This window comes from Mchenga conophoros, linkage group LG20, assembly GCF_057382185.1.
Source record: "Mchenga conophoros isolate Kocher_MC1m ecotype Shallow Benthic linkage group LG20, M_conophoros_male_GT1.1, whole genome shotgun sequence".
Taxonomy (NCBI): domain Eukaryota; kingdom Metazoa; phylum Chordata; class Actinopteri; order Cichliformes; family Cichlidae; genus Mchenga; species Mchenga conophoros.
Window position 1 is genome coordinate 34598057 of NC_140545.1, and position 23213 is coordinate 34621269.

At 38.9% G+C, this 23213-nt stretch overlaps 2 protein-coding genes across 3 annotated transcripts; one reads left to right on the forward strand and one right to left on the reverse strand.

Moving 5' to 3' along the window:
* Positions 1-3397: 3397 nt before the first annotated feature.
* On the forward strand, positions 3398-6702 carry LOC146551276 (uncharacterized). Its single transcript, XM_085259690.1, has 3 exons — positions 3398-4151; positions 5259-5549; positions 5828-6702. The coding sequence occupies exons 1-3, from the start codon at positions 3531-3533 to the stop codon at positions 5879-5881; spliced, it is 966 nt and encodes a 321-aa protein (XP_085115816.1). The 5' UTR covers positions 3398-3530; the 3' UTR covers positions 5882-6702.
* A 2939-nt stretch (positions 6703-9641) lies between these two features.
* On the reverse strand, positions 9642-21924 carry LOC146551277 (uncharacterized). 2 transcript variants are annotated; one of them, XM_085260687.1, is made up of 4 exons: positions 21344-21924; positions 20835-21206; positions 20385-20418; positions 9642-11946 (listed from the first exon to the last, which is right to left on the reverse strand). In XM_085260687.1, exons 1-4 carry the CDS (start codon positions 21767-21769, stop codon positions 11876-11878), a joined length of 903 nt encoding a protein of 300 aa, XP_085116813.1. In that variant the 5' UTR covers positions 21770-21924; the 3' UTR covers positions 9642-11875. The 2 variants fall into 2 exon arrangements, with proteins under 2 accessions (XP_085116813.1, XP_085116814.1); XM_085260688.1 differs by lacking the exon at positions 9642-11946 and adding an exon at positions 17127-17871.
* Between the last annotated feature and the right edge of the window lie 1289 nt (positions 21925-23213).

The following is a 23213-nucleotide window of genomic DNA, read 5'->3' on the forward strand; positions in this document are numbered from 1 at the left end:
ATAAAAGTTTGATTTGAAATGACTTGAATATTTTTCATGATTTTACTAATCTTACAATTTAATACGATCATATAAATTGTATTGTTTGAGATATTCAAAGTTGGTGGGAGATCTCTCCTCTCCCTGTTTTTCAGCTACACAACATAGCAGGGGTGAGGAACTCCAGGCCTTGAGGGCGGGTGTCCTGTACATTTTAGATGTGTCCTTGTTCCAACACAGCTGATTTAAATTGCTAAATGACCTCCTCAACATGTCTTGACGTTCTCCAGAGGCCTGGTAATGAACTTGTCATGTGATTCAGCTGTGTTGACTCAGGGTGAGATCTAAAACCTGCAGGACACCGGCCCTTGAGGCCTGGAGTTCCCCACCCCCTGCACACTACATTGCCAAATGTATTCACTCAACCATCCAAACAACTCAATCCAGATGTTCCAATCACTTCCACAGCCACAGGTGTATAAAATCAAACACCCAGGCATGCAGAACATTTGTAAAAGACTGGTCACTCTCAGGAGCTCAGTGAACTCCAGTGTGGTACAGTGACAGGATACCACCTGTGCAACAAGTTCAGTCACGAAACTCTTAATGCTTTAGGATACCACCACAATTTGGACAATTTCCTGCTCGCAACTTTGCAGGAAAAGTTTGGGGATGGCTCCTTCCTGTTCCAACATGTCTGAGCACCAGTGCACAAAGCAAGCTCCATAAAGACATGGGTGAGCAAGTCTGGCCTTCACAGAGTCCTGCACAGAGCACCTCTGGGATCAGAGTGGAGACTGTGAGCCAGACCTTCTCGTCCAACATCAGTGTCTGCCCTCACAAATACGCTTTTAGAAGAACAGTCAAAAATTCCCATAAACACTCGTAAAACGTGTGGAAAGCCTTCCCAGAAGAGCCTAAGCTGTTATAGCTGCAAAGGGTGCGCTGACATCCAATAAACTCTATAGATTAATAATAAGATGCCACTCAAATATATGTGTGAACAACACGTGTGAAGGCAGACAAGCGAATATTTCTAGCAGTATAGTGTATGTGCCATATTGACAGGGGATTCCTAAGAATCTCCCAAACAGTTCTGCAGCTGAGACAACTGAGTTAGAAAACACAAACACACTGCAGTTGATTTATTTGCAAAGGCGGGCACAGAGCGCTCATACGCAGACAGACACTCACGGACTGGCGCTCTCTCACTGTCTGCGTTCTGTATTTATACAAGCTGGTTACACGTGTGTACAAAAATAACAAAGTTATTCCAAGAACTCAGAGCTGAGGTTGCCCTTTTCTACATCTGTATGTTCTCAGAATAGAGGAAGCTGTTAGTTGCTAAAATAAGTTTATCACTCAAAAGTTGTTATATGGCAGGTCACATAGACATGTGGTTTGCTTAGTGATCCTAAAAAGGGCACATTTCATGTAGCTGATCACACTATGTACAATTTTCTTTTAACACATATACTCGTCTGTCTGATGTTCTGTGGCAGTTAAGTCTGGCCTGACTTTGGTACCACAGCTTCTACAGAGTCAGTTGTGCATTGGTACCCTTTGAGAGCCACCCCACATCTAGACCGCTCTGAGAGCCAGTTGTTACATAAGAGATATCAGGGGAAATATACTGACTTTCTCACTGGGATAAAAGACCCAGTGTTATCTCATTTCTTTCTGATGCTAACGTATGCACCTTCAACCTACTTTCATTGCTCTAAACTCTGTATTTTCCTTGTTCTGCATTTCCTCAGTTCTGATGTATCTCCACGTCTCTGCTGCTGCTGAGTATCAGTTGAGTGGGATGAGACTGCACTTTGCTGCAGAAATGATATTAGCTGTTCCTGGTATTCAAAATGCAGTTATTAAATAGTGAGATACTTTGAGAGCACATAAAAATCAGATCCCAAATATCAAGTGGAGATAATTTATCTGAATTTCAGGAGTGGGATCACACCTCATACACTCCCCTTCCAGTCCTGGGTCTATATTTGCCGCCTGCACTGTTGTTAGTTGGAGCACTTGCCGTGACTTTGTTATCACCTTTGCTTGATGTGTTGATACACAGGTGAAAAAAAATACCTTTACAAATGTGCGACCAAGACAACCGAAAAGAAATTGGGCCTTGCTTCAGGTGTGTGGCAGCAAACCTGGAGACTCGGCTCCACCCGGGGACGGAAACCCAGTAGAATCCACCCTCCAAGCAACATGCAACTGAACACAGAGAGAAACAAAGACCTGCCCTGACCCTGACAAAGCCTAACTGAGCACCACTATTTTAATAATGACGTTGCAATGCAAAGAGAGAGCTAAAAAGAGCTGTGAACACAAACTATAACAAAACAAGCAGCTCTGCATTTCATTGTTATACAGAGATATGACAGTACATATAAACTAATTCGAAAACCGAAACTTTGTGGCATCTGTGGTGCAGATGTGGTTGTAACATCTGCACCACAGATGTGACAGTGTGATTAGTATCTGTTTACTATTGTGACAATAATTTTACTTTTTAGAATTTTGTGTTTGACAGCAAGTCAGAAAGAGAACGTGAGAGGAAAGCAGGAAAAAACACATTTGTCTTTTCTATAGATTGTTCTCCTTCCTGTCACCCGGAGTCAGCCTCAGTACGCAATGCTGAAGGAACTTTTAGTTTAGTTTAGCTGAGAATGCACAGCAGAATGAAAGCTCGATCATATTGACTTCTCATTATATCATATCAGTGCTGTATAGTCACACCAGCACTTTTATTTGATGTTTTGCACCCTCTGCATGCTAAGTTACACACTGCACATTTTTTTAACTGAACCAAAGTCAAAGTGCAAACAGCATAGTATAAAAATAACTTCACAGACATGTTTTAAAGATGTTAAAGCCAAAATTCTCCTCCTGCAACTAGGTTAAAAAAAAAAAGCAGAAAACAACAGGCTTTAGGTAGTAAGAAAAAACAAAAGATTCACAAAGCTGTGCACCTGTAACCATGAACACTTGTGGTTTATGTTCAAATTTGTTCTCAGCCCAAATAGTTCCTCCTGAATACAGTTTCACACTTCCTGTGTCTTCGTCTTTGTGCCATCTTCATTTCTTCTTCTGAAGTTTTAAGATTCACTCAAACAAATTAATTTGAATTCACTGAATTATTCCATGTGCTGGACCCTGATCTTCATCCTCTTTTGCCCTACAAGTTACAAAAGTTTTTTAAAAAGTCAGCTGTCAATCCCACATCATATGTCTTTGTTTGCATATTGTCTTAAATGATGACAATATTGTCTCCATAGCTTGGTTAGCAACACTTTTGTTTGATTTAACCAAAATCTTTCCAAGTGAAGATTCTTTCTACTGAGATTTGAAGGACTGGGTCAAATGTGAAAGTGGTCACAAAAACATGCATGTTTTTAAAAGGCTTTACATTGTGCTACATTTTGTTCACTCTTTGCAGCTGCAGTGTTATCTGGCTGATTTCTTCAATAGTTTGTAATTTAGAAGCTTTTTCTTTTTCTTTTTTTAAGAACAACATACAGAAGAAATATTCAGAGAAATAAGAAAAAATGCTGGAAGAACTTCTCAAGATCAAAGCCCAGGAAGATAAAAAAAAAAAAGAGGCTGCAGTTATTCTTCTGTGTACAGGAAGAGCACAGTTTCCTCTCAGAATATTTAGTTTAAGTTTCAGCTCTCAGCAGACGCCAACTTCAGCACCCAAGATGAAGACCTTCTTCCCAAAATTTGCCATCAAACAATACAGCACGTATGTCGCAATGATTGTGATTTTTGTTCACAATTATGTGCTTGATGAGGATTTAAACTGCACTTGCGATGCTGATATAACAACCTGCTCTTTCTACTTGGTTCTACCTTTTTTAATTTTATTTTCTTTACAACTCTGGACAGACGAGCCATTCAAGAGAGTCTGGAAATACACATGTCCTACATGCACATGTTGTTGTTGTTTATGCAAATGCAGGTGCAAACTTTTCTTGGTTTTGTGTTTACAAATTATGAAGGCAGTTTGCATTGGTCTGCTTTGGGTATTGTCCGTGTTCATCGATGGAGACTGGTTTGTTTGCTGTTGCAATACGTATAAAGAACATCCACAGTTAGGCTGCAAAGACAAAGAAAACATTACAGCTGAGGAACGAGTCCTGATTGCGAAGCTGAAAAACAAATCCATGGTGAGTAAAGTTGTTGTTCTTCACACATCATACAGTACCACTCTGTGTTGCTCTCTCGACTTATTGTGTTTTTTTACTCCTTTATCTACGATAAAGCTGAATATCTGCAGATATAGGGAGTTTGTAATAAGTTTATTTCACTTAAATTTTAGATCTCTTTCACTAATTATACTTGTAAATTACAAGTATAAATGGATGGTATGGATGGTTACATCTGACCTTGAAGAGTCCAGTTACCAATACAGGAAGACTTTGCATCAGAGAGCTGCTGAAACCATCCAATGTTTGGAACAAAACAACCAAATGTTGATATGTTTTCACGTGACTCTACACACTACACTTAATGAGCTGTTTTCTGTATGATTTTCATATCATTGTGGTCCAGATCCCTGGTCCACCTTTCTTTACAACATTGCTTCAGTTCATTGAGGTTCACAGATATTTGTTGATGAACGGCTCTCTTCGGGCAGTTCAGTCAGGTTGAGGTCTGGAGTTTGACTGGGCCAGAGCAGCATGTTGGTTTTTTCTTTTTCAACCACTCTGCTGGAAATTTGCTGCTGTGCTTGGAATCTCTTTTCTGTTGTATGACTCAGTTGGGGCGAAGCTTTAGCTGTCAGCCAGACAGCCTCACATTAGGATACTTTAGCATACAGAGGAAATCACGCTTCCATCAAAGCAAGGTGACAAGACAAGTGGTTGCTAAACAGCCTCAAACCCTCACAACTCCACCACCATGCTTGGTAGTCGATTTCAGGTGTTCACCACCTAACCCTTGGGTCGCATTAATCCAAAGGATGTTGTTCCAGAAGTCTTCATCAGCTGATGAGGCTTTTGCACTCTAGTCTGTTCCACTTAATTTTTTTCTCTCTACTCTGACTTCACACCTACTTTATAGGAAGGGGTTAATTAGCAGATGCACACCAGATTTGCTGGTTTTTGTAACTGTACTGTCAATTGTCGATGAAACTGATGAGTTGAAAAGAAAAAAAGAACACAGACTGGATTCTTTCCAGATATCACCTGTTTAACTAAATACATGCCCTCTTTTACAGTTTTGTGATTTCAGAATACGAGTTTAAAATATAATCTTTGTTGCTTCTCCTTCAGCTTATTGGCTTGGGTGCACTCTTGGTTGGCTTTGTTTTTGTTACCTTTGTGTTACCACTTGGATGGAAGAAATGCTGTGAAGAGAGAGAGAATTGCCCAAGTTGCTGCGACAGAAAACTTCTCTACGACCAAATGATTTTGGAAGAGGAAGAAAATGTACTCACAGAGATGATAAGAAAAGCAGCAAAAGATAAGCTGACCGAAGAAATGCAGAAGAAACTTGGCAGTGGAACATGGGGGGAATGTTTTGATGTTGCTGAAAAGCTGATTGAAAACAAAACTCCACAGAAGGTAATATCATGTTGCTCTATGAAGACTCCAGTGACTTTTTAAAAAAAACATGTAAACCACTTCAGGATCTACAAAAGCAGTTTTACATTCTGTATTATTTCAACCTCGTGTTTTGTTTTTTGTTTTTACTTTAGGATCCTAATTACAGATAAAATTAGGAACAGAGATTTTTATCATCACTTTGTCTGTTCTGTGCTGACTTTACTTTGTTTTTCTTTGTTTTCTATTCAAACTTAAGTAATCTAAGTTTTGTGTGTGTGTGTTTTAAATGTAAACAGGAGGGCAAACTAATGGAGGAGTCTGATTCAGAAAAACGCACAACAGAAATGTGAGGAAATTATCGTCACTGCGACCGTCTTATCAGAATTCAGAAGTTTCATTTTCAGTTTATCAGAAAAAAAATATGTCTGTACGTCACAAGTGAAAGGAAACTATAGTAAGATTGTTATGTTATGCTTCTAAATACCATGTTATGGTGATACATGTATGTTTCATATATTTCAAAGTTTTTTTTTTTATGTCACATGAGGGTAGATTTTTAATGGTGCTATTTTTACGCTATGATATTGTTTGAATTTCACAAATGTGAGCATGTTATAAGGAGCTTCTACAGAAAGCCTTATAGAGTCATTGTGCATCACTTGGTAGCTGACAGCTTGTCTCTATCTTGTAGCCTTTGGTTGGCTTGGGAACACTTTCCCTTTATATTTGGATCAGCTGTAGTCTTCACTCTCCCTCGTGGCCACTTTATCACTCTGTTAGTTTAGTTTAACTTTTGACCTGCTGGCTTCACACTGACGTTGGCTATTTTGTTTCTAGTTGCTTTATGTGTGACCGTCTCTTTAAGCTCAAATTTTACAAGTAGCCTATTAAAGACATTAATAAGATAGTTTTCACTGTTCCTGTAACATTTAATGCCACCTGTGTATAAACAACATGCTCAAAGAAGCTGTGAAGTTTCAGGTTTGACAGAAATCATAAAAATGAAGCTTTTGGGTCTAGAAAGAGAAAAACAGAGATTTGGATTTTAATGTGCTAAGCTGATATTTTAATAAATACTTTCAAATGAAATGCACAATTTGAACTGTAATATGTGTTTCAGTAAAAATGAATAAAAAAAACATGAGCTTTGCATTTTGTTATTTGTCGTTCCTTTTTTCCACTGAACATTTAGCTGTTTGTGCTGTTTGTGGTTTAATACGAGATCGGCGGTGACATTCTGCATCTCAAATGTTTTCATACTTCAAGTTAAAGGTAATGCTGAACTGTAACTGTTTCTGCTAATTGTGTTATCTGTATCTATAGGTTTCCAGAGGTTTTTAAGAGATGATTTCAGACCACATGAAGTCAGATGTTTTGGACACCAAAAGATTTCAATGGTTTTCAGCTATTATGTCAGTTATTTTTTTATTAAATAGTAGGAGGTCCTAACTGATGAATTCAATATTTAAGTATTTATCTAATCATCAGTTTAAAAAAAAAACAATCTACTGACAGATCTCTTATTTTGGCGCCTCCTGGAGGACAAATGCTCAAAGTGCAAATATTTTTGCCTCATCATCCAGGAAACTTTGGTCCATATTGTATGTTTATATATTTTTTTTTATTATTATTAATTGTCAAAAACAATTATTATGTATATTTAGCATATTCCTTCAGGTGTTGTGGCACACAGACTCACAAGGATGGCTTTTCAGTCTGCACTGCATCGAGAACAGATTCTGTAATGGCGATCACTGCATGGGCTCCTGAAAACCACTGAGTGTGAGTATATGAGATGGTGTCTCAGATACTGCAAGGTGGCCAGGTCCAAAATTTGATGTTTGGAGACAACATTATGATCTGTTGTTTGAGTGACAGCAGATGGAAGGGAAGATGGAGATGTGGGGCCATGTACTGCAGAGAAGAGGAATGAGAGTCAGTAGATGAAGACAGAAGATAAGTGTGTGAATGGGAGGGAGAGAGTGCACGTAGGGCGGAGTTGAGATGAGTGCAAGGAGTAATTTGTGAAAAACAAAGTTTACAAGGTGGGAGTGAGACCTTGTATGTATGATGTATGGTTTGTCTGTTTCCGGGACAAAAAGACAGGAGGTAGAGTTGGAGATGTTAAGATTTTCATTTGAAGTGACCAGAATCACTGGATTAGAAATGAATGGGTCAGAGGAACAGAGGACAAGTTAGAGAGGCAATGCTGGTGAGGTTTAGACATGTGGACAGGATTGATGGAAAGGTGGAAATATTGGACAAAGCCTTACAGCTCCATAAAACTTCATCATTCTGAGATGGACAGAGGTGGTCCTTGGTGGCGACTCTTGAAAGGAGCAAAAGAAGTCAAAATTCATAAAACCTTAGATATTAAAAAGGGTGTGCTTTTTTTTTTTTACCTTTGGCCTCCAAGGTATTACAAAAAGCCCCCCGAACATGACATGTGGACATCAGACTACTTCAAGATTTATATGTACACTGCCAGCCAAATGTTTGGACACACCTTCTCATTTAAAGGTTTTTCTTTATTTTTACTACTTCCTACATTGTTGATACATACTGAAGGCATTACATATATGAAGCAAGATATATGGAATTACTGTATGTAGCAATGAATAAATTGATAAATAACTCTAAATATGTCTTATATTTTAGATTCCTGAAAGAAGCCAGCATTTGCTTTGTTGACAGTGCTGCAAACTGGCCTTCTCTCAATGAGCTTCATGTTGTAGTCACCTGAAACAGTTTCCACTTGCCTTGTCAGGTTTTACATGTGAAATTTCTTTCTTTCCTAATGAGGTTTGAGACCATCAGTTATGGAGTGCAGAAGTGCAGAGGATTAATTCATCCAAGTCACCAGCCTCAGAAATCGCAAGTTAACATCAGCTCTGATCAGAGCCCAGATAAATGCCACACAGAGGTCCAGTTATCAGAAATATCTCTACATCAACTGTTCAGAGGAGACTGTGTGAATCAGGCCTTTATGGTCAAAAACACCAAGCAGAAGTGATTTGTTTGGGGCAAGAAACAGAAGGAATGGACATTAGACCAGAGGAAATGTGTGCTTTGGTCTGATGAGTTCAAATCTGACATCTTTGGTTCCACCTGGCGTGTCTCTGTGTGATGCAGAAAAAGTAAAAAGATAGTCTTTTCATGCACAACCGTGAAGCATGGAGGAGGAGGTGCTTTGCTGAATTTATTCCAAACTGAAGGCACAGTTTGGAATAATAAACATTATTTATTTTTCAACAGCAAAATGAACCCAAACACACCTCCAGGCTGTGTAACGGCTATTTGACCGAGAAGGAGAGTGATGGAGTGCTGCACAGGATGGCCTGGCCTCCACAGTCACCTGGCCAAAAGCCAGTGGAGATGGTTTGGGATGAGATGGAGCGCAGAGTAAAGGCAAAAGGACCAACAAGTGCTCAGCATCTCTGGGAACTCATTCAAGACTGTTGGAAAACCATTTCAGGTGACGACCTCATGAAACTCAATGAGAGAAGCCCAAGAGTGAGCAAAGCAGTAATTAAAGCAAAGGGTTGATATTTTGAAGACTCTAAAATCTAAAACATGTTTTGAATTTAATTTTTCTATCAAAATATCAGATATGTTGAATGAAGAAATCACTTATATAAAATCCTTCTAATGAAGCAAACAACAACACATCATGCCAAAATCTTATTAAACAGCTGAGAAACAAAGTCTGCGATATCTATCAGTCTGGAAACGATTATAAAGCCCTTTCTCTGCCTCTGGGACCCCAGTGAACCATGGTGAGAGCTATTATCCACAATTAGAGAAAACTGGAACAGCAGTTAAACTTTCCATTAATAGTTGCTGACCAAAAGTACTTAAAGAATGAATAATGACTCATTAATGACTCATTCAGGAGGTCAAAAGAACCCAGAACAATATCAAAAGAACTGCAGGCCTCAGCACAAAAAACAAAATGGGCAAAATCTACACACATGCAAGGGTTCCAACATGAAAATGACTTCTGAGCAACAATAGTTTAATAATAGTTTAATAATTTATATAGCACATTTAATTACAGCAGGAGCATTGACCAAAGTGCTGAACAAGAATACAACATACATAATAAAATAACTTCGAGTATTGATAGCAAACACCAAATATAGATTAACAAATAACTCTCATGCTGTATTAAAAGCCGGTAAATAAAAATGTGTTTTAAGATAAGATTGAAAAGATTGACAGTAGGAGCCTGTCTGACGTATAGGGGCAAATTATTCCACAGCTTAGGTGCTGCGACTGCAAATGCTCGATCGCCTCTATGAACCAGCCTCGACCTTGGTACGGCTGAAAGCCAAAGATCACTTGATCTAAGAGATCTAAGGGGGTATAAGTCTGCAAGAGGTCAGACAAATACCCGGGAGCCTGTCCATTCAGGGCTTTGTAAGTCAACAATAAAATTTTAAAATTAATTCTGAAGTGGACAGGGAGCCAATGAAGACAGGCAAGCACCGGGGAAATGTGCTCACATCTTTTATTACGTGTCAGAAGACGAGCTGCAGCATTCTGGACTAACTGCAGCCTTGCCAGGCAAGTCTGGCTGACTCCAGCATATAAGGAGTTACAATAGTCCAGCTGGGATATAATAAAAGCATGAATCACCCGTTCAAAAATGATCTCACCTTAGATAAAAGCCTCGGTTTGAAGAAAGACCGCTGTACGACTGAGTTTATGTGTTTTTCAAAGGTGAAATTGCTGTCAAATATAACCCCCAAATTTTTGGCATGTGATTTGACAAAAGGTTCAAGACTGTGCAGGTTAAAATTAGAGGTGCTGGGATAGCCGCTTGGTCCAAACATTATCACTTCGGTTTTGTTCTCATTGAAGTTAAGGAAGTTAGAGGTCATCTAATGGGGAACACAAAAGCTTGTTTTGTATTTGCCAAAACTGTTCATGCTCAAACTCTCCAGTGTGGCTGAATTAATGCAATTCAGCAAAGAAGTCTATTGCGGCCACCGGTGGCACAAGCAGTCTTTTTCAGACAGAGCTAGGAGCATTTAGTTGGATTTCCACTGTCTACTATTAAAATTTGTTTAAGGATCTGAAACATTTAGGTGTGGATGGCTGCCTCTATGTCACAGCTAAGAGTGGTTAAAGTATCAATATTTTATCATGGTTAGATTGACACTTTTAAATTTGTTTCAGTAACTATACTTCAAAGTACCGTTGAAAGTATTCTGGAGTCCAATAAGGGCTTTTTCAAAATGGAATCAACAGAGCACCACTGTGATGTTGAACAGGAGATTCTCAACATCTCAACAAGTTCTGAAGGCAAAAGGCGCTCCAACATGATACTAGCAAGGTGCACCTAATAAAGTGTCAGGTAAATGTTTAATAAAAATGATAAAAATAATAGAAAATAAACAGATAACAGAGATACCAAATACAGCTGTAGGTATCTCAATATATTTGCTTGTATTTATACTTCGTATTTACACTTATTGAAAAAAATGCAAAAACTGATTAAAAAAACACCTGATCAATATGCAGCACACACTCCATATTTGATTATAAATACTAGGATCTATGACCAAATAACCACCCAAATGCCACAGGTTCCTATTTCAACCAATTCATCTGTCAGTGTAGCAAATACTAAATCTTCATATTTTTCTTTTCATCCATTCAACTTAAGAGTAAATGTGATCATAAATCCTTAATATAGGTTGTCAAAGGATCTTGCAAAGAAAAGCGTCTGGACTTCTGCCTTCTGAGGCCCTGGGACCATTTTTGTACATTTTAGTTTTTCGGTTACAAGCCATTTGCACTGTGTTGAATGGAATATAGCCAAATTCTCTAAAAAAAAGTTTGGCATAATTTCATTTCAAAATTCAAGTCTGACTTCCTTAAATTAGCTTCAGTGGCTAAGCTAACAATACACATCCTCTTAGAGCCCTAGGGGCCGTTTGCGGCCCCATTGACTTCCATTATAAACGCTATTTTTCACTGCAGAATTATTACCGTTAACGTCTTGGTGATTACTTAAGTTTCGGTTTCGTTTTGGACTAGGGGCCTTAGAATTGTAATTTTTTTATTTGTCCACCGGGTGGCGCCCTTGCTTCACATTTGACCCCTGCTGGAAAACAGCGGGCTGCTTAGACAGACCTGCGGGAAAGGAAGCCTCATTCCCGGCGTGCAGCAGCGGCTTCGCCCGCTGATCGGGCGGGACCATTTTCGGTCCCTAGGGCCATGAGAGGGTGCATTTTTTTTTTAGTCAACAGGAAATGACGTATTTGTTGTCACGTGGTATCGGACGTGTGTGCTGTAGAAAGGAGTCCCACGCAACATGCCCCGGTGATCGTCGCGACTTACCCCGGGAAGATGCACTCCTTTCGGCCTAGAGGAGCAGCATTGGCCGCCTGGGGACCATTTTCTGGTCCTGAAAAAAAAAAAGAAAAGTGGATCGAAATTAATGTTGGTGCCAATCTTTAGTCCATCTAAAGGCCTAATTATAATAACAATCAAATATTACTTCAAATGGGGGTTTTTTTGAAAATATTTTGTTTTTTTGTTTTTTGGGGCTAAAAAACAGGGCGCTCATGTAATACAACTGGGATTTAAAGGGTTAAAACAACGAAAATATAATTAAAGCTTTGTATGAATATTTCAGGGAGAGGTAGTTTTAAAAGACTGACCAATTTAAAGTGAAAAAAAATATGAATATATAAAGTTTTTATAGCACTTTTTGGGGAATTGTCCTTAGGCATAAAGGTGGATGCATTTTTTTAAAATCTGCTCCTGCAAAAAAAATAAAAGTGGATCGAAATGAATGTTGGTGCCAATCTTTGGTCCATTTAAGGCCTAATTATAATAACAAACAAATATTACTTCAAATGTTTTTTTTGGAAAATATTTAGTTTTTTTGTTTTTTGGGGCTAAAAAAACAGGGCGCTCATGTAATAAAACTGGGATTTAAAGGGTTAAAACAACGAAAATATAATTAAAACTTTATATGAATATTTCAGGGAGAAGTAGTTTTAAAAGACTGACCAATTTAAAGTGGAAAAAAATATGAATATATAATCTTTTTATTGCACTTTTGGGGCGGGACCATTTTTGGTCCCTAGGGCCTTAAAAGGATGCATTTTTAAGGGCCAGTCAGGATTAAGTTGCTTGAAGACGTTTCACCTCTCATCCGAGAAGGTCAAATGGTGGGGAGTCCCAGATTTAAACCTTGAAGGACATGTCCTGGTCAAAAATGACTCCAAGGTTCCTCACAGCATTACTGGAGGCCAAGGTAATGCCATCCAGAGTAAGAATCTGGTTAGATACAATATTTCTAAGATTTTCAGGGCCAAGTACAATAACCTCAGTTTGATCTGAATTAAGAAGCAGAAAATTAGCGGCAGAGTTGGATGTCTCGAGACCACTTTTATGTACCTGCAGGGGCGCACGTGTTCATGAAGTTTTTAATTTGAGGATCGATGAAAACGGAGTCACTTGGACAGGAGGACGTGATAATTTCACAGCAGTACAGGACTGAGGCTGAATTTTTAAATAGTCACCATGTTAACAAAAACTGTGATACTTAGATACAGGAAATAATTTTACTGCTTTAGTTTTAGAGGAAGGAAGCTTCACTCTCAGCACACAGGATGGTAAATAAACAAAAACAAAAAAAACCTCTTTCAATGTATTCGTCGTGACCCATCCTGGTAGGTATTGTCGTTTTTTTCATTACCAGTACCTCTCCTGTTGCAGCACCAAAACTTTCCGATGCACTGAAGCTATAGGTGTGCAGTTTTTAATATTTAATATTTTTCTTAATGCTGCTGACAAACACGACATTCCGAAGTGCTGCAAAACACGCTGGGACGCTTCTGTTGTTGTCAAGCGCATTATCAGAGCCTTTTTTAATTGCTCTGCTGTGGGTTGCAGCTGTGTTAGTTCATGGTGTCTGGTACTTCTGCTGTAAGACTGACGAGAAAAACATCAACAACAGAGCAACTCAGGCTTGTTAAATTTGTCAGGCAACTGAAATTACAGCAATAAGCATCCTGAGCAACATCCATTATCATAGCATTTGTCTCAATACTGGCTAAATTATTACCATAATAAGCAGATGCATTTAGTGGAATTATTGAAACAACAAACAGATGAACAGCTGTTCTCTTTTTTTTTCTAGGGCAGTGATCCGCCTGCACCCTTTACAATATACCAAGACCTGTCTTGGTTTAGTAACACGTCCATATCGAGTTGTGTATCTGGGTGTTGTAGTGTCTTTGTCAGGGGGCTCCACAGGCGGAGGCTGGGATACCACAGTGCTGTCATGACTGTTGACTGTCGGTTGAATGGACTCCTCTCTTCCTACACTGTTTCTGCCTTTGCGGTGGTGTTGGCGGTTACGATGATAAACTTGTCCTGTAACTGTGGTTATGTTGTAGCTTCTGAGCGTGTCTGCACAACGCGTGACCACAGCTGGTTTCTAGGAACCTTCTTGTTGAGGGAACTAGACCGGTGTGCCAGGATGTAGTTGAGGCAGAGGTCGGGCCGCCCTGTTGAAATAAGTCTGCTGGCGCTGCTGGCAGACTTCTCTCCTCTCACGTACTGTTTGCTGGCAAACTACTTGTGGTTCCAGCTGTTTTGGTGTTGCAGGGAGGATGGAGTGGAGTCTCTGGCTCATGAGTAGTTTTGCAGGCGACTTTAAGTTGTCCACAGGGGTGTTCCGATATTCCAATAGGCTCAAGTAAGGGTCCTTATGTTCAGCTTTGGCCTTGTGTTCTACGTTTTTTTTCGGCTAGGCCGTTGCTCTGTGGGTAATGGGGGCTAGTAGCGGTGTGGGTGAAACTCCATGTCTTTGCGAACTGTTGGAACTTACTTGAAGCCATGTGGTGTAGCTCTGGTCCCTGAGACACCCTTTTGTATTTTGGTTTGGGTTCTTGCTACAAACAACAAGACTATCTACTATTTAGCAGAGATCTGTGCTGTTTGTGCAACAACCACAGTCTGTGGATTCACTTTGCTAGCCTAGCTAACTTAGCATTCCACCCTCTCATCCAAAACAGTGACTTCTGTTGCCGGTCATCTTGTGAAGTATAAGTATTGTAAATAATGCTGTGAAAATAAATTGAAAAAGGAAACAGTTCAAATTTTGCTCATTCATTACAGGTACATATGTGTCCTACTGCTTGCCTGATTTTTATGTCAATACCTGCTATGTGAATGTTTTTTGTCCTCAATTGTAGTCAAGTTACCATTTTCTTTTGGACTGCAGAACCTGCCGCTCATTTCATAGTCTACAATATAACCAGAAGTAGAAATATAAATGTTCTGAGGCTGAATTTTAAAAGTATCACAAGAGAAATTTTACTTGAAAAACAGCATGCGTGTTTTCCCATGATTATAACTTTAGTGAACACAAGCTGCAGCTAACTACTCAGGATGAAGCATCACCTGAACAGAGTTAGTTTTGACAAAAGTAAGAACTAAATGTGAAGATTATTGGCCATTCAGACTAACAATTGTTATTTTCTTCTAAAATTCTACATTTAAATTAATTATTTCATTGAGCAGATGATACAAATAACCAACAAACTTGTAGTCAAGCTGAAAAAAAAAATAAAAACAAATTTTTACGTTATGCACAAACTGTGTGTCACACAGTGGAAATTTGTGTTTTTATGTTTTATCGATCTGTGTATTGGTACATAGTGTTGATTTTATTTGCATGAATTTATTGTGAAATTTATATTGCATGTTTGTTTATTGATATTTATATTGCATGGTTTTATCCTCATCTTTATATAATATTATGTATTTTAGTGTTGTTGCACAATATTCTTCTAATCCACTGTGGACGAAGAGGACAATTGTAGGCACTTGTGAGGTGGGGGCGTTCCCCGAGGTGGCCTATCAGCCGCCAGATTGACCTTTTAAAGGGGATAGTGAGCGCAGAGACAAGAGGAGCGACGCACGAAAGGTGAGCAGGAGATAAAGAAACGCGTGTAAGCCCGCACATGTGTTGGAGGAACTGCTGCCTGACTGTGGGGGGCCACAAGTCGTTCGGCGATCCAGTCCCAATGGCAGGAACAACAACAGTGAGTGGCGATGGCCGCAATTCACAGCAGGGCAGGGGTGCCCCTCTGCCTGCATCTGGCTGTGCTACGAGGGAGGCCGTGTTCAGGTGTGGAGTGGGGCGGGACTGCAGTGACGCGCTGTCAGGAGGAGACATGTCTGCGACAGCAGCCCCCTCCTTGTTCTTCTGGCCGGCGTGGTTTCCACCCCAAAGAGAAATTCCTGTCCTGTTTCAGAAGAGCAACATGCTGGACTGTGGGATTATGGGACCGTGGGAGCGAATTTTAAAACTGTGTGTTTAACTCTGTGCCCTGAGCGCTGACTCACTCACTCCCCTCCCTCTTGTATGTGAACGGACTTGGAGGTGAACATTTAGGTCCACCAGCTTTAGCAGCCACATCTGCATTCACAGGAACACTTGTGGTTTAGGTTCAAGGTTCCTAAGCCAAATGTTTCCTCCTGCAAATATTTATTCAAGTTGGTGCATCATGTCCTGTCATCTTATCTTTGCACAATCTTGACTTTTTCCTCTCCCTGGGTGAGGGTGGATGTCTTTGGTATTCATTTATGTTCTTTACTTCTTTCACATCTTCATTTGATCCGGCTGCTTTTTCTATACTTTATGTTCTAAGTTCTACTTAGAGAAGTTAGAAGTTCTACTTAGAACATAAGGTAGAACTTAAGTTTTACTGTTCTAAGAAGTCATTTTCTAACATCAAGAGATATATAATGAAATCTTCTCTGCCACTCTGAAGAAAAACAATAACTTTAAATAGGCCCAAACTCAGTGCTGAAAATGTTGGGAAGCTGTGGAAAATGCAAATAAAAACAGGGTTCCAACTCTCACAAACTCATATTTTACTCAGAGCAATACACAGAATCAGACATTTAAACTGAAATATTTTATTATTTAATGAAAAATATAAGATCAATTTGAATTTGTAGATACATATCAAAAGCTGCGATGGTGGTAACCCACCACTTGAGAAAAAAGGGCTCCTAAAAACAAATCGCTGGATGAAGATTTTGCAATAATAACAAGGATGCCCCTTGGGCGCCTCCTGGGCGAGGTTTTCCAGGCATGTCCCACTGGGAGAAGGCAGACCCAGAACACGCTGGAGAGATTATATCTCTCTGCTGGCCTAGGAGCACCAAGGCGTTCCCCTGGATAAGCTGGAGGGGGTGGCTGGGGAGAGGGAGGTCTGAGCTTCTCTGCTTGGGCTGCTGCCCCCACAACCCGGCCCCAGATAAGCGGAAGAAAGAGGATGGATGGAACATTTTGCAACCTGGGCCGGTTCTAGACAGGCATATATGAGGGGGCAGACGGAAATGTAAAGGAGGCAAAGGATGGCAACAGAGACAGGAAAGGGGTGGGGTGGTGGTGGGGTGCTCTGAATAACTGTTTTTGTCATGTAATTCGATTGTCAGGCATCTACCCTAAGAACTGACCAATGTTGGTGTCCCACCTGAAGACTAAGCCTCTGCTGGTCCAGCTCTTAGGGTCATTGAGGCACGCAACCCCCCCCCCCCCCCCCCCCGCCCCCAACCATGTCAAGGGGGCTAAGAAACTGAAAAACACTTCTCATTATAGCCAACATACTAAAAAGTGTAAGCCAAGTTGTAAAAATAAAGGTCAATTCACCAAGTCTTGAAAAATAAAACTGAAAAACAGGATAAAAAATTACAATAAAGAATAAAGTAAAAAATAATCCAGATCTTTAGAACCAACAAAATAACATTTATCCTAGGATAGCCTAATTTAAATAAATTTGCAAAATAAAGTCAAAATAAAATAAGAGTTATCCATACATTATAGCCAATATTTACAAAGCTAAAAAGAGTTGGCATAGGATTTAAAAACAAAAACAAAAAATATGTATTTTCCTATTTCCTTTTCCAATTCTCGAATAATTTGTAGAACACAACAGATTTAGAACAAAACATTTGAACTTTTTTTCTTCTTTTTTCTTCTCTTGTTTTAAACGTGTTTGCTTTGCAAGGAACTGAACTCTCTGTTTGCAACTGAACAGCTTCAGTCTCATCAATCTACTCTACAACAACAGTCTCCTGCTTCCCTTTCCAAAAACCTTTTTGCAGATTCATCCCAATTCATTTATAATCACATAAGGCTGGATATTAAGAACTTTTATCCGACCTCTCTCTCTCTAGACCTCACGTCGCCTGACAAGGTGTATAACATGTCTGTGGTCACTTGCGATGTTTCTGGAGCTGCATCACTTGATGTTCTTTTAGGTGGATTCGTTAAATAACGGCATGGTGTCTCTGTTTTCTACAGGGCAGAAAAATGTTTTTGTCAGAAAACAAAGAATTGTGTCTGTACAGAGCAAACTTATTATATTTAAACTGGAGTGAAAACCAAAATGAACTGTTTAACTGAATGAAAATAAACAAGACTTGAAAAATGAAATCCAAGAAATGAACATAAAATAAAGATATACTGGAAATGGTTTGACTGTTTAACTTGAGCCTGAGGAGTCATTTACTGAGCCGTGTACAGGGTGTTTTGTGATCTTCTGAAGTTGTACTTTGAACTGTGTACTTCTGGACCCTGTTACAGGAAGCATGCTGAGTTAAGTACATGGATGACTAGAAGAGGAAAAGATTCATCAGAGGAGCTCTGATATCATGATTCACCATGGCAACATGTAAAAAAACAGAGCCTCCATTTTAATAGACTGAGGAATGTGAGCATGTGACACTGTGTCATTTAGAGGGAATAAAAGAGTATTTTTAATCATGGTCATCATCATCATCATCATCATCATCATCATCATCATCATCGTCATGAGATATTAATATCCAAACTCAGGTGATTTTTTTTTATTAAATAAAAAACTATTGAAAAACTATTTCATTTTTTAAATAATTATTCAGTAAGAACTTAAACATAACACCTCTGTTTTTAAGAGCATTTCAATATTTCTGTCATTACTGGATTAACCTCCTAGGTGGACGCCAGATTTTGGGATGTCTAGACCAAAATACAAAATTTTACTCCACAAGGGCCTGATATCCACTTACGAGAATGTTATACTGACACTGTTCTATCGAAATTTAAAGAAAATGTCCTCATATGTTGATATAGGGAAAAAAGAAATATCTGGAAATTCTTTGTTTTTACATTCATCAGGTCCCAAACAGCCCAAATAGCAAAGAGAATTTAAAAATGCATGCCATATAAGAGTTCGGGTCTTAGGAGGTTAAAATGTTTTGTCCCCAGTTTAAATATTTACAATCTGATCTCATTTCTGCCTCACTGACATATGACGGCTGTCTTACACCATCTCTGCTATAGAGATGTTTTACTGAGTTACTGTTAATGGTCAGACTTCAACTGTAGTAACTGTTTCAGGTGTAGCTGAAGAAAAATACAAAAAGTTTTTAATTGATGTAAAGTTTAATGAGTTAAGGCGCACATGTGATGAGACGTGTCTGAGCTTTTATAGAACTATCTACATGTCAGTCACTCAATTTAAGATATTTCAGTATAATTTTAGAAGGATGAGACATTTTGTCTAAATCTGAGACTTTTATCATATTTGGATCCATCCTGCAGTGCAAGTGGACTCTGACCATGTAAGAGCACCTGAGCTGCCATTTCAGGGAATGTCACATGAGCAACTCCTGCACATATAAGGTTTCCACTGTTTTCAATCCACAGCCTAGTTTTAAAAATGTTAACTGTTATTATGATGATGATGATGATGATGATGATGATATAGAAGTGAGGACAGTGTCAACAACTAGAAAATATTTACACAGTTAAAAAAATCCTAACAGTTCCAAAATGTTCTTGCTATTTAACCTTTTATATATTTATATTAGTATGGTTGTTTTGCTGTCATGTCTCCAAAATCAAGTGTTGCAAAGGACCCAGAATTCTCTCTGCTCTCAAAAAGATTAATTTAGGATGAATCATTAATTTATTATAACGTCAGATTATTATATCTGTAGATAAAAATTTATTGTAGACTCTCGTTACGAAGGAATTCTTTGCCTGGGTCCAAACTACCCTGAATGCTGTGAATAAGAAGAGTAAGGAAGGGTAAACCAGAGACTGTTGCAGTGATAAACAGTAAATGTTTTCAGTGCAGAGAAACTGCCTCACAGTCTGTCGTCTGCATTACTGTCGACAGAGTTGTTAAAAAGATGGAGACCATAAATTTTATTTTACAGATTTTATTCTGATTCCAACAGACTGATCATCACATCAGTCATCATAAGTAAAACAAAAGGGGAAATAAGAGGACTGGGAGGTGCTAAATACAGATTTGCTTCACTCTGAGCTTTGATAGCAACTTTATAAATGAAAACATAAATGGTGCAGCAGGAGGGCAGGAGACAAACAACGTGTGAAAGTTTTATACAGTAACACATTGTGGCCAATCTCTAAAGTGATTAAAATTAACTCCAACCCTCAACAGTGCAATATTAAAAATCTCATTATGAGATATAAGATATTTCAACCCTGTGAAAGAGATTATTATTGTTGTTATCATTTTAGTTTTTAAAGTAAATGGCTAAACTGAGTTACAGCTCCTGACAAAATTTAGACATTTAGAGTCTGTCGTGTCTTTATGCAAAAGAGGCTTTGCATGGAGCTGGGCCAAAGCAAGCCCTCAATGTGAGACAGTCTCAGTGAAAACAGGAAAATGCATAGTGCTAACTATGCAGACCACCATCCTCACATCAGTGACAGTTTTTAGTGTTATCACTGTAAAAGTGAAGTTAGGTGATGTTAAGGGAGCTGTACGGTGAATTAAGGAGTGTTGGTGCGTTTACCTTGTGCCACTGCTTCAAGTTCATAGTTTTGTGCCTGCAAAAGATTTTTATCAATTAGCAAGAAAGTTAACTCTGATAGAAAAAGTAAAAAAACAGAATCTCTGTGCACTAATTGTTCACTCTTCATTGTATTTCTGCACAGTGTTAGTAGTTAGAGCAAACATAGATCATATTTGCAACCAGGCAGGAAACACAGAGTGCTCTAATGATGGTCTCAAGCCCAGATTAATCAGAGAGTTACATCAGGATAGCATAGCAATCTGTGTCTTTTTGGTTTCATAGTTAACTAAACAACAACAACACATGTTAATGCTATTAATAATGAGTAGAGTTGGATTCATGGCGACCTGGATGACTGTGCAGGTCAGAATGCAACAATGAAATAGTTTCATTAATTTAGACTGACAGAGTCTGGCAGCTGTAACATCTGTATATAACAGAGCCTTTTACCTGCTGATGTGCTGCTGCTTGATGATGCTGTCCCCCTCTGCTGGAGCTCCCCTCACTGATCCAGTTGATCTGCTGGTTGGTTGCTTCTGGTTTTTGATGTTTTGCTTTACTGATCATTTGTTGAGCAACGTTAAAACAGCCGTCCCAGTCTTTCCTTTTTATGTTGCTCGTGATTTCTTTAGTCAAAGTCTCATTTGCTTCTTTCCTCAAAAGCTCCGCCAGAACCTTTTTCTCTTCTTCCAAAATCAGTTTGTAGTAAAAAGTTTTCTTGTTGCACCAACTGTATTTTTTTATAAACCATTTTCTCCACCCACTCCAAGTCATGAAGAAAGCGACAACAGTCATGCTGAGGAGCAGAGAGTAACCAGCAAGCTGAAAAAGAAGCAACAAACATGCAAAACATAACAGCATTAATGTGTCTGTGTATTTATTATACTTTCATAAATTAAAAAAACAGAACAATAACATTACATGTGCACTGTGTATGAAAAATAACAAAACATCCTCACCTTTGACTTCATTTTCAGCTCAGTCATTTGAGTTGTTTCATTAGTTGTAGCTGTGTTGGGCCAAGATTTACAGAACAGCTTCCTCTTTTTTTCATCAGTGGTACAGCAACTATACCAGTCTGTGAAAAGCAACACAGCTACAATCCACAGCAGACTGATTAGAAACGCTCTGATAACGCGCTTGAGTACAAGGCATAAAAGTGTGGATGGATGGTCTGCTGTGCTCCGAAATGTCCGGTCTATCAGGAGCACCAGGAAAAATACTAAAAGAACAGGCACGACCACCATTTCATTGCAATCAAAAGTGTGGCCTGAGCAAGCGCACATCTTTTCCCGCAGATAGTAAAATGCAAACAAAATCCCGATCCCTGTGCCAGTGGTGCCGATTTTTCCACTACGGACATATTGCAGGAGTTTATTCAACATCTTGAGCAGTTCGGTGCCTGCTGAGGCTGCAGCTTCTGACCTGTAAAATTACAGACACAAGACAAAAAGAAATATTTCCTGCTTTTCACACCAAGTATCACAGTCTCTTTGAAATTCAAATATCTCAGTCCTATAGCAGCTGTGAAGTGAGCAAGTCCTCCAGTCAAAGTGAAGATATGAGCTCTCTGCTCCCACCCTCACATAAGAACCACGAGTGCTGCTCCTACAGGTGGCAGGATGCAAACGCAACGTGACGTCATGAGAAGGCGTTTATACAGCATTCAGTTCAAAACCATTTAAACTGTCGTGTCAATGAATTTCACGCTTTTCGTTCAGCATCTAAGGTGATTTAATCCACATAAATTTTATGCTGTGAAGAAATCACGTGTCACAACGAACTTTTTATTAATAACGAAAAATCCCAGAAGACAGAAGTGTGACAGATGGCAGAGAGACATGTTATGATGCATGGTTTAGGGCAGGAGGCAGAGCTGGAGTTGACAGATATATTTTAACTTAATGTTTGCACTGACTTTAAGTACATATGCTAGAAAGACTTCGTTCATTTGAAATGCTTGGACATTTGGCTAACAACAGCAGCAAGTCGATCTATAAGTGCTCTTTGGTTTGTCAGCGTTTTACACTGAATCTATCCCCAACACCACAGGAAGACAAATGTTTCCTGTCTTTCATACCAACTATCACCGGATGATCTCTAATTTCCTGCTTCTAATTAGGAAAGACTGAGCTCAGTCTGGAAGATTTTTAGGACAATAACCTAGGTTATTGTCCTAAAAATCTTCCAGGTCAACAGTTGCCTTCAGACCCTTTATTTTAAAAGATAAAGACCCTAAAATAATGGTGTAGGACAGAAACGTGGTTTCGAACTAGATACTTACTTCAGTAAGTAAAACGACAGTATGTGAAAGGACTGTGATGCAGCAGCGACCTCGAGTGGCTGCTGTCTGAATTACAGGTTCTCCAAGTTCCTCCTTCTCTTACAGCTGCTTTTAATAAAGTGTAATGACAACCTTTCACTTTTTAGGTTTAAATGCCATGAATAAGAATTTTCCTAAACATTTTATTTTTGCCACAATATTTGATCCATTTGATATCACAAAATGCTAAATGCAAAAAAAGGGAAGCAAAACATCAACATAGCCTAAAACAATTCCACAAAAAAGAAAACGGATGCAGATGGAAAAATCTCACTGTGTTCAAGCAAAATAAAATGATGAAAAATGTGCACAACAAAGCAAAATAAATACATATAAATAAAAGTGATGGCGATGGCTTTGCATGTGCACATCAAGGAAAATAAACTGAAGGCAAACATCCTGGTAATTGTGCTGAAGGTCCCTAAAAAGTTCTTAAATGTTTCAGTACAAAAAAACAAGTTTTTTTTACAGCACTTTCTTGATTTGTTTTTTACACATTTCTCACA

Bases quoted from the DNA above. Each gene is read 5' to 3' on its own strand.
- LOC146551276 (XM_085259690.1), top strand. From the start codon at position 3,531: ATGCTGGAAGAACTTCTCAAGATCAAAGCCCAGGAAGATAAAAAAAAA. The intron at 4,152-5,258 runs GTGAGTAAAGTT...CTTCTCCTTCAG, and splicing joins AGCTGAAAAACAAATCCATG to CTTATTGGCTTGGGTGCACT. The intron at 5,550-5,827 runs GTAATATCATGT...AAATGTAAACAG, and splicing joins AAAACAAAACTCCACAGAAG to GAGGGCAAACTAATGGAGGA.
- LOC146551277 (XM_085260687.1), bottom strand. From the start codon at position 21,769: ATGTTGAATAAACTCCTGCAATATGTCCGTAGTGGAAAAATCGGCACC. The intron at 21,207-21,343 runs GTGAGGATGTTT...CTTCTTTTTCAG, and splicing joins AGCTGAAAATGAAGTCAAAG to CTTGCTGGTTACTCTCTGCT. The intron at 11,947-20,384 runs GTAAACGCACCA...TTTTTTTTTCAG, and splicing joins ACTTGAAGCAGTGGCACAAG to GACCAGAAAATGGTCCCCAG.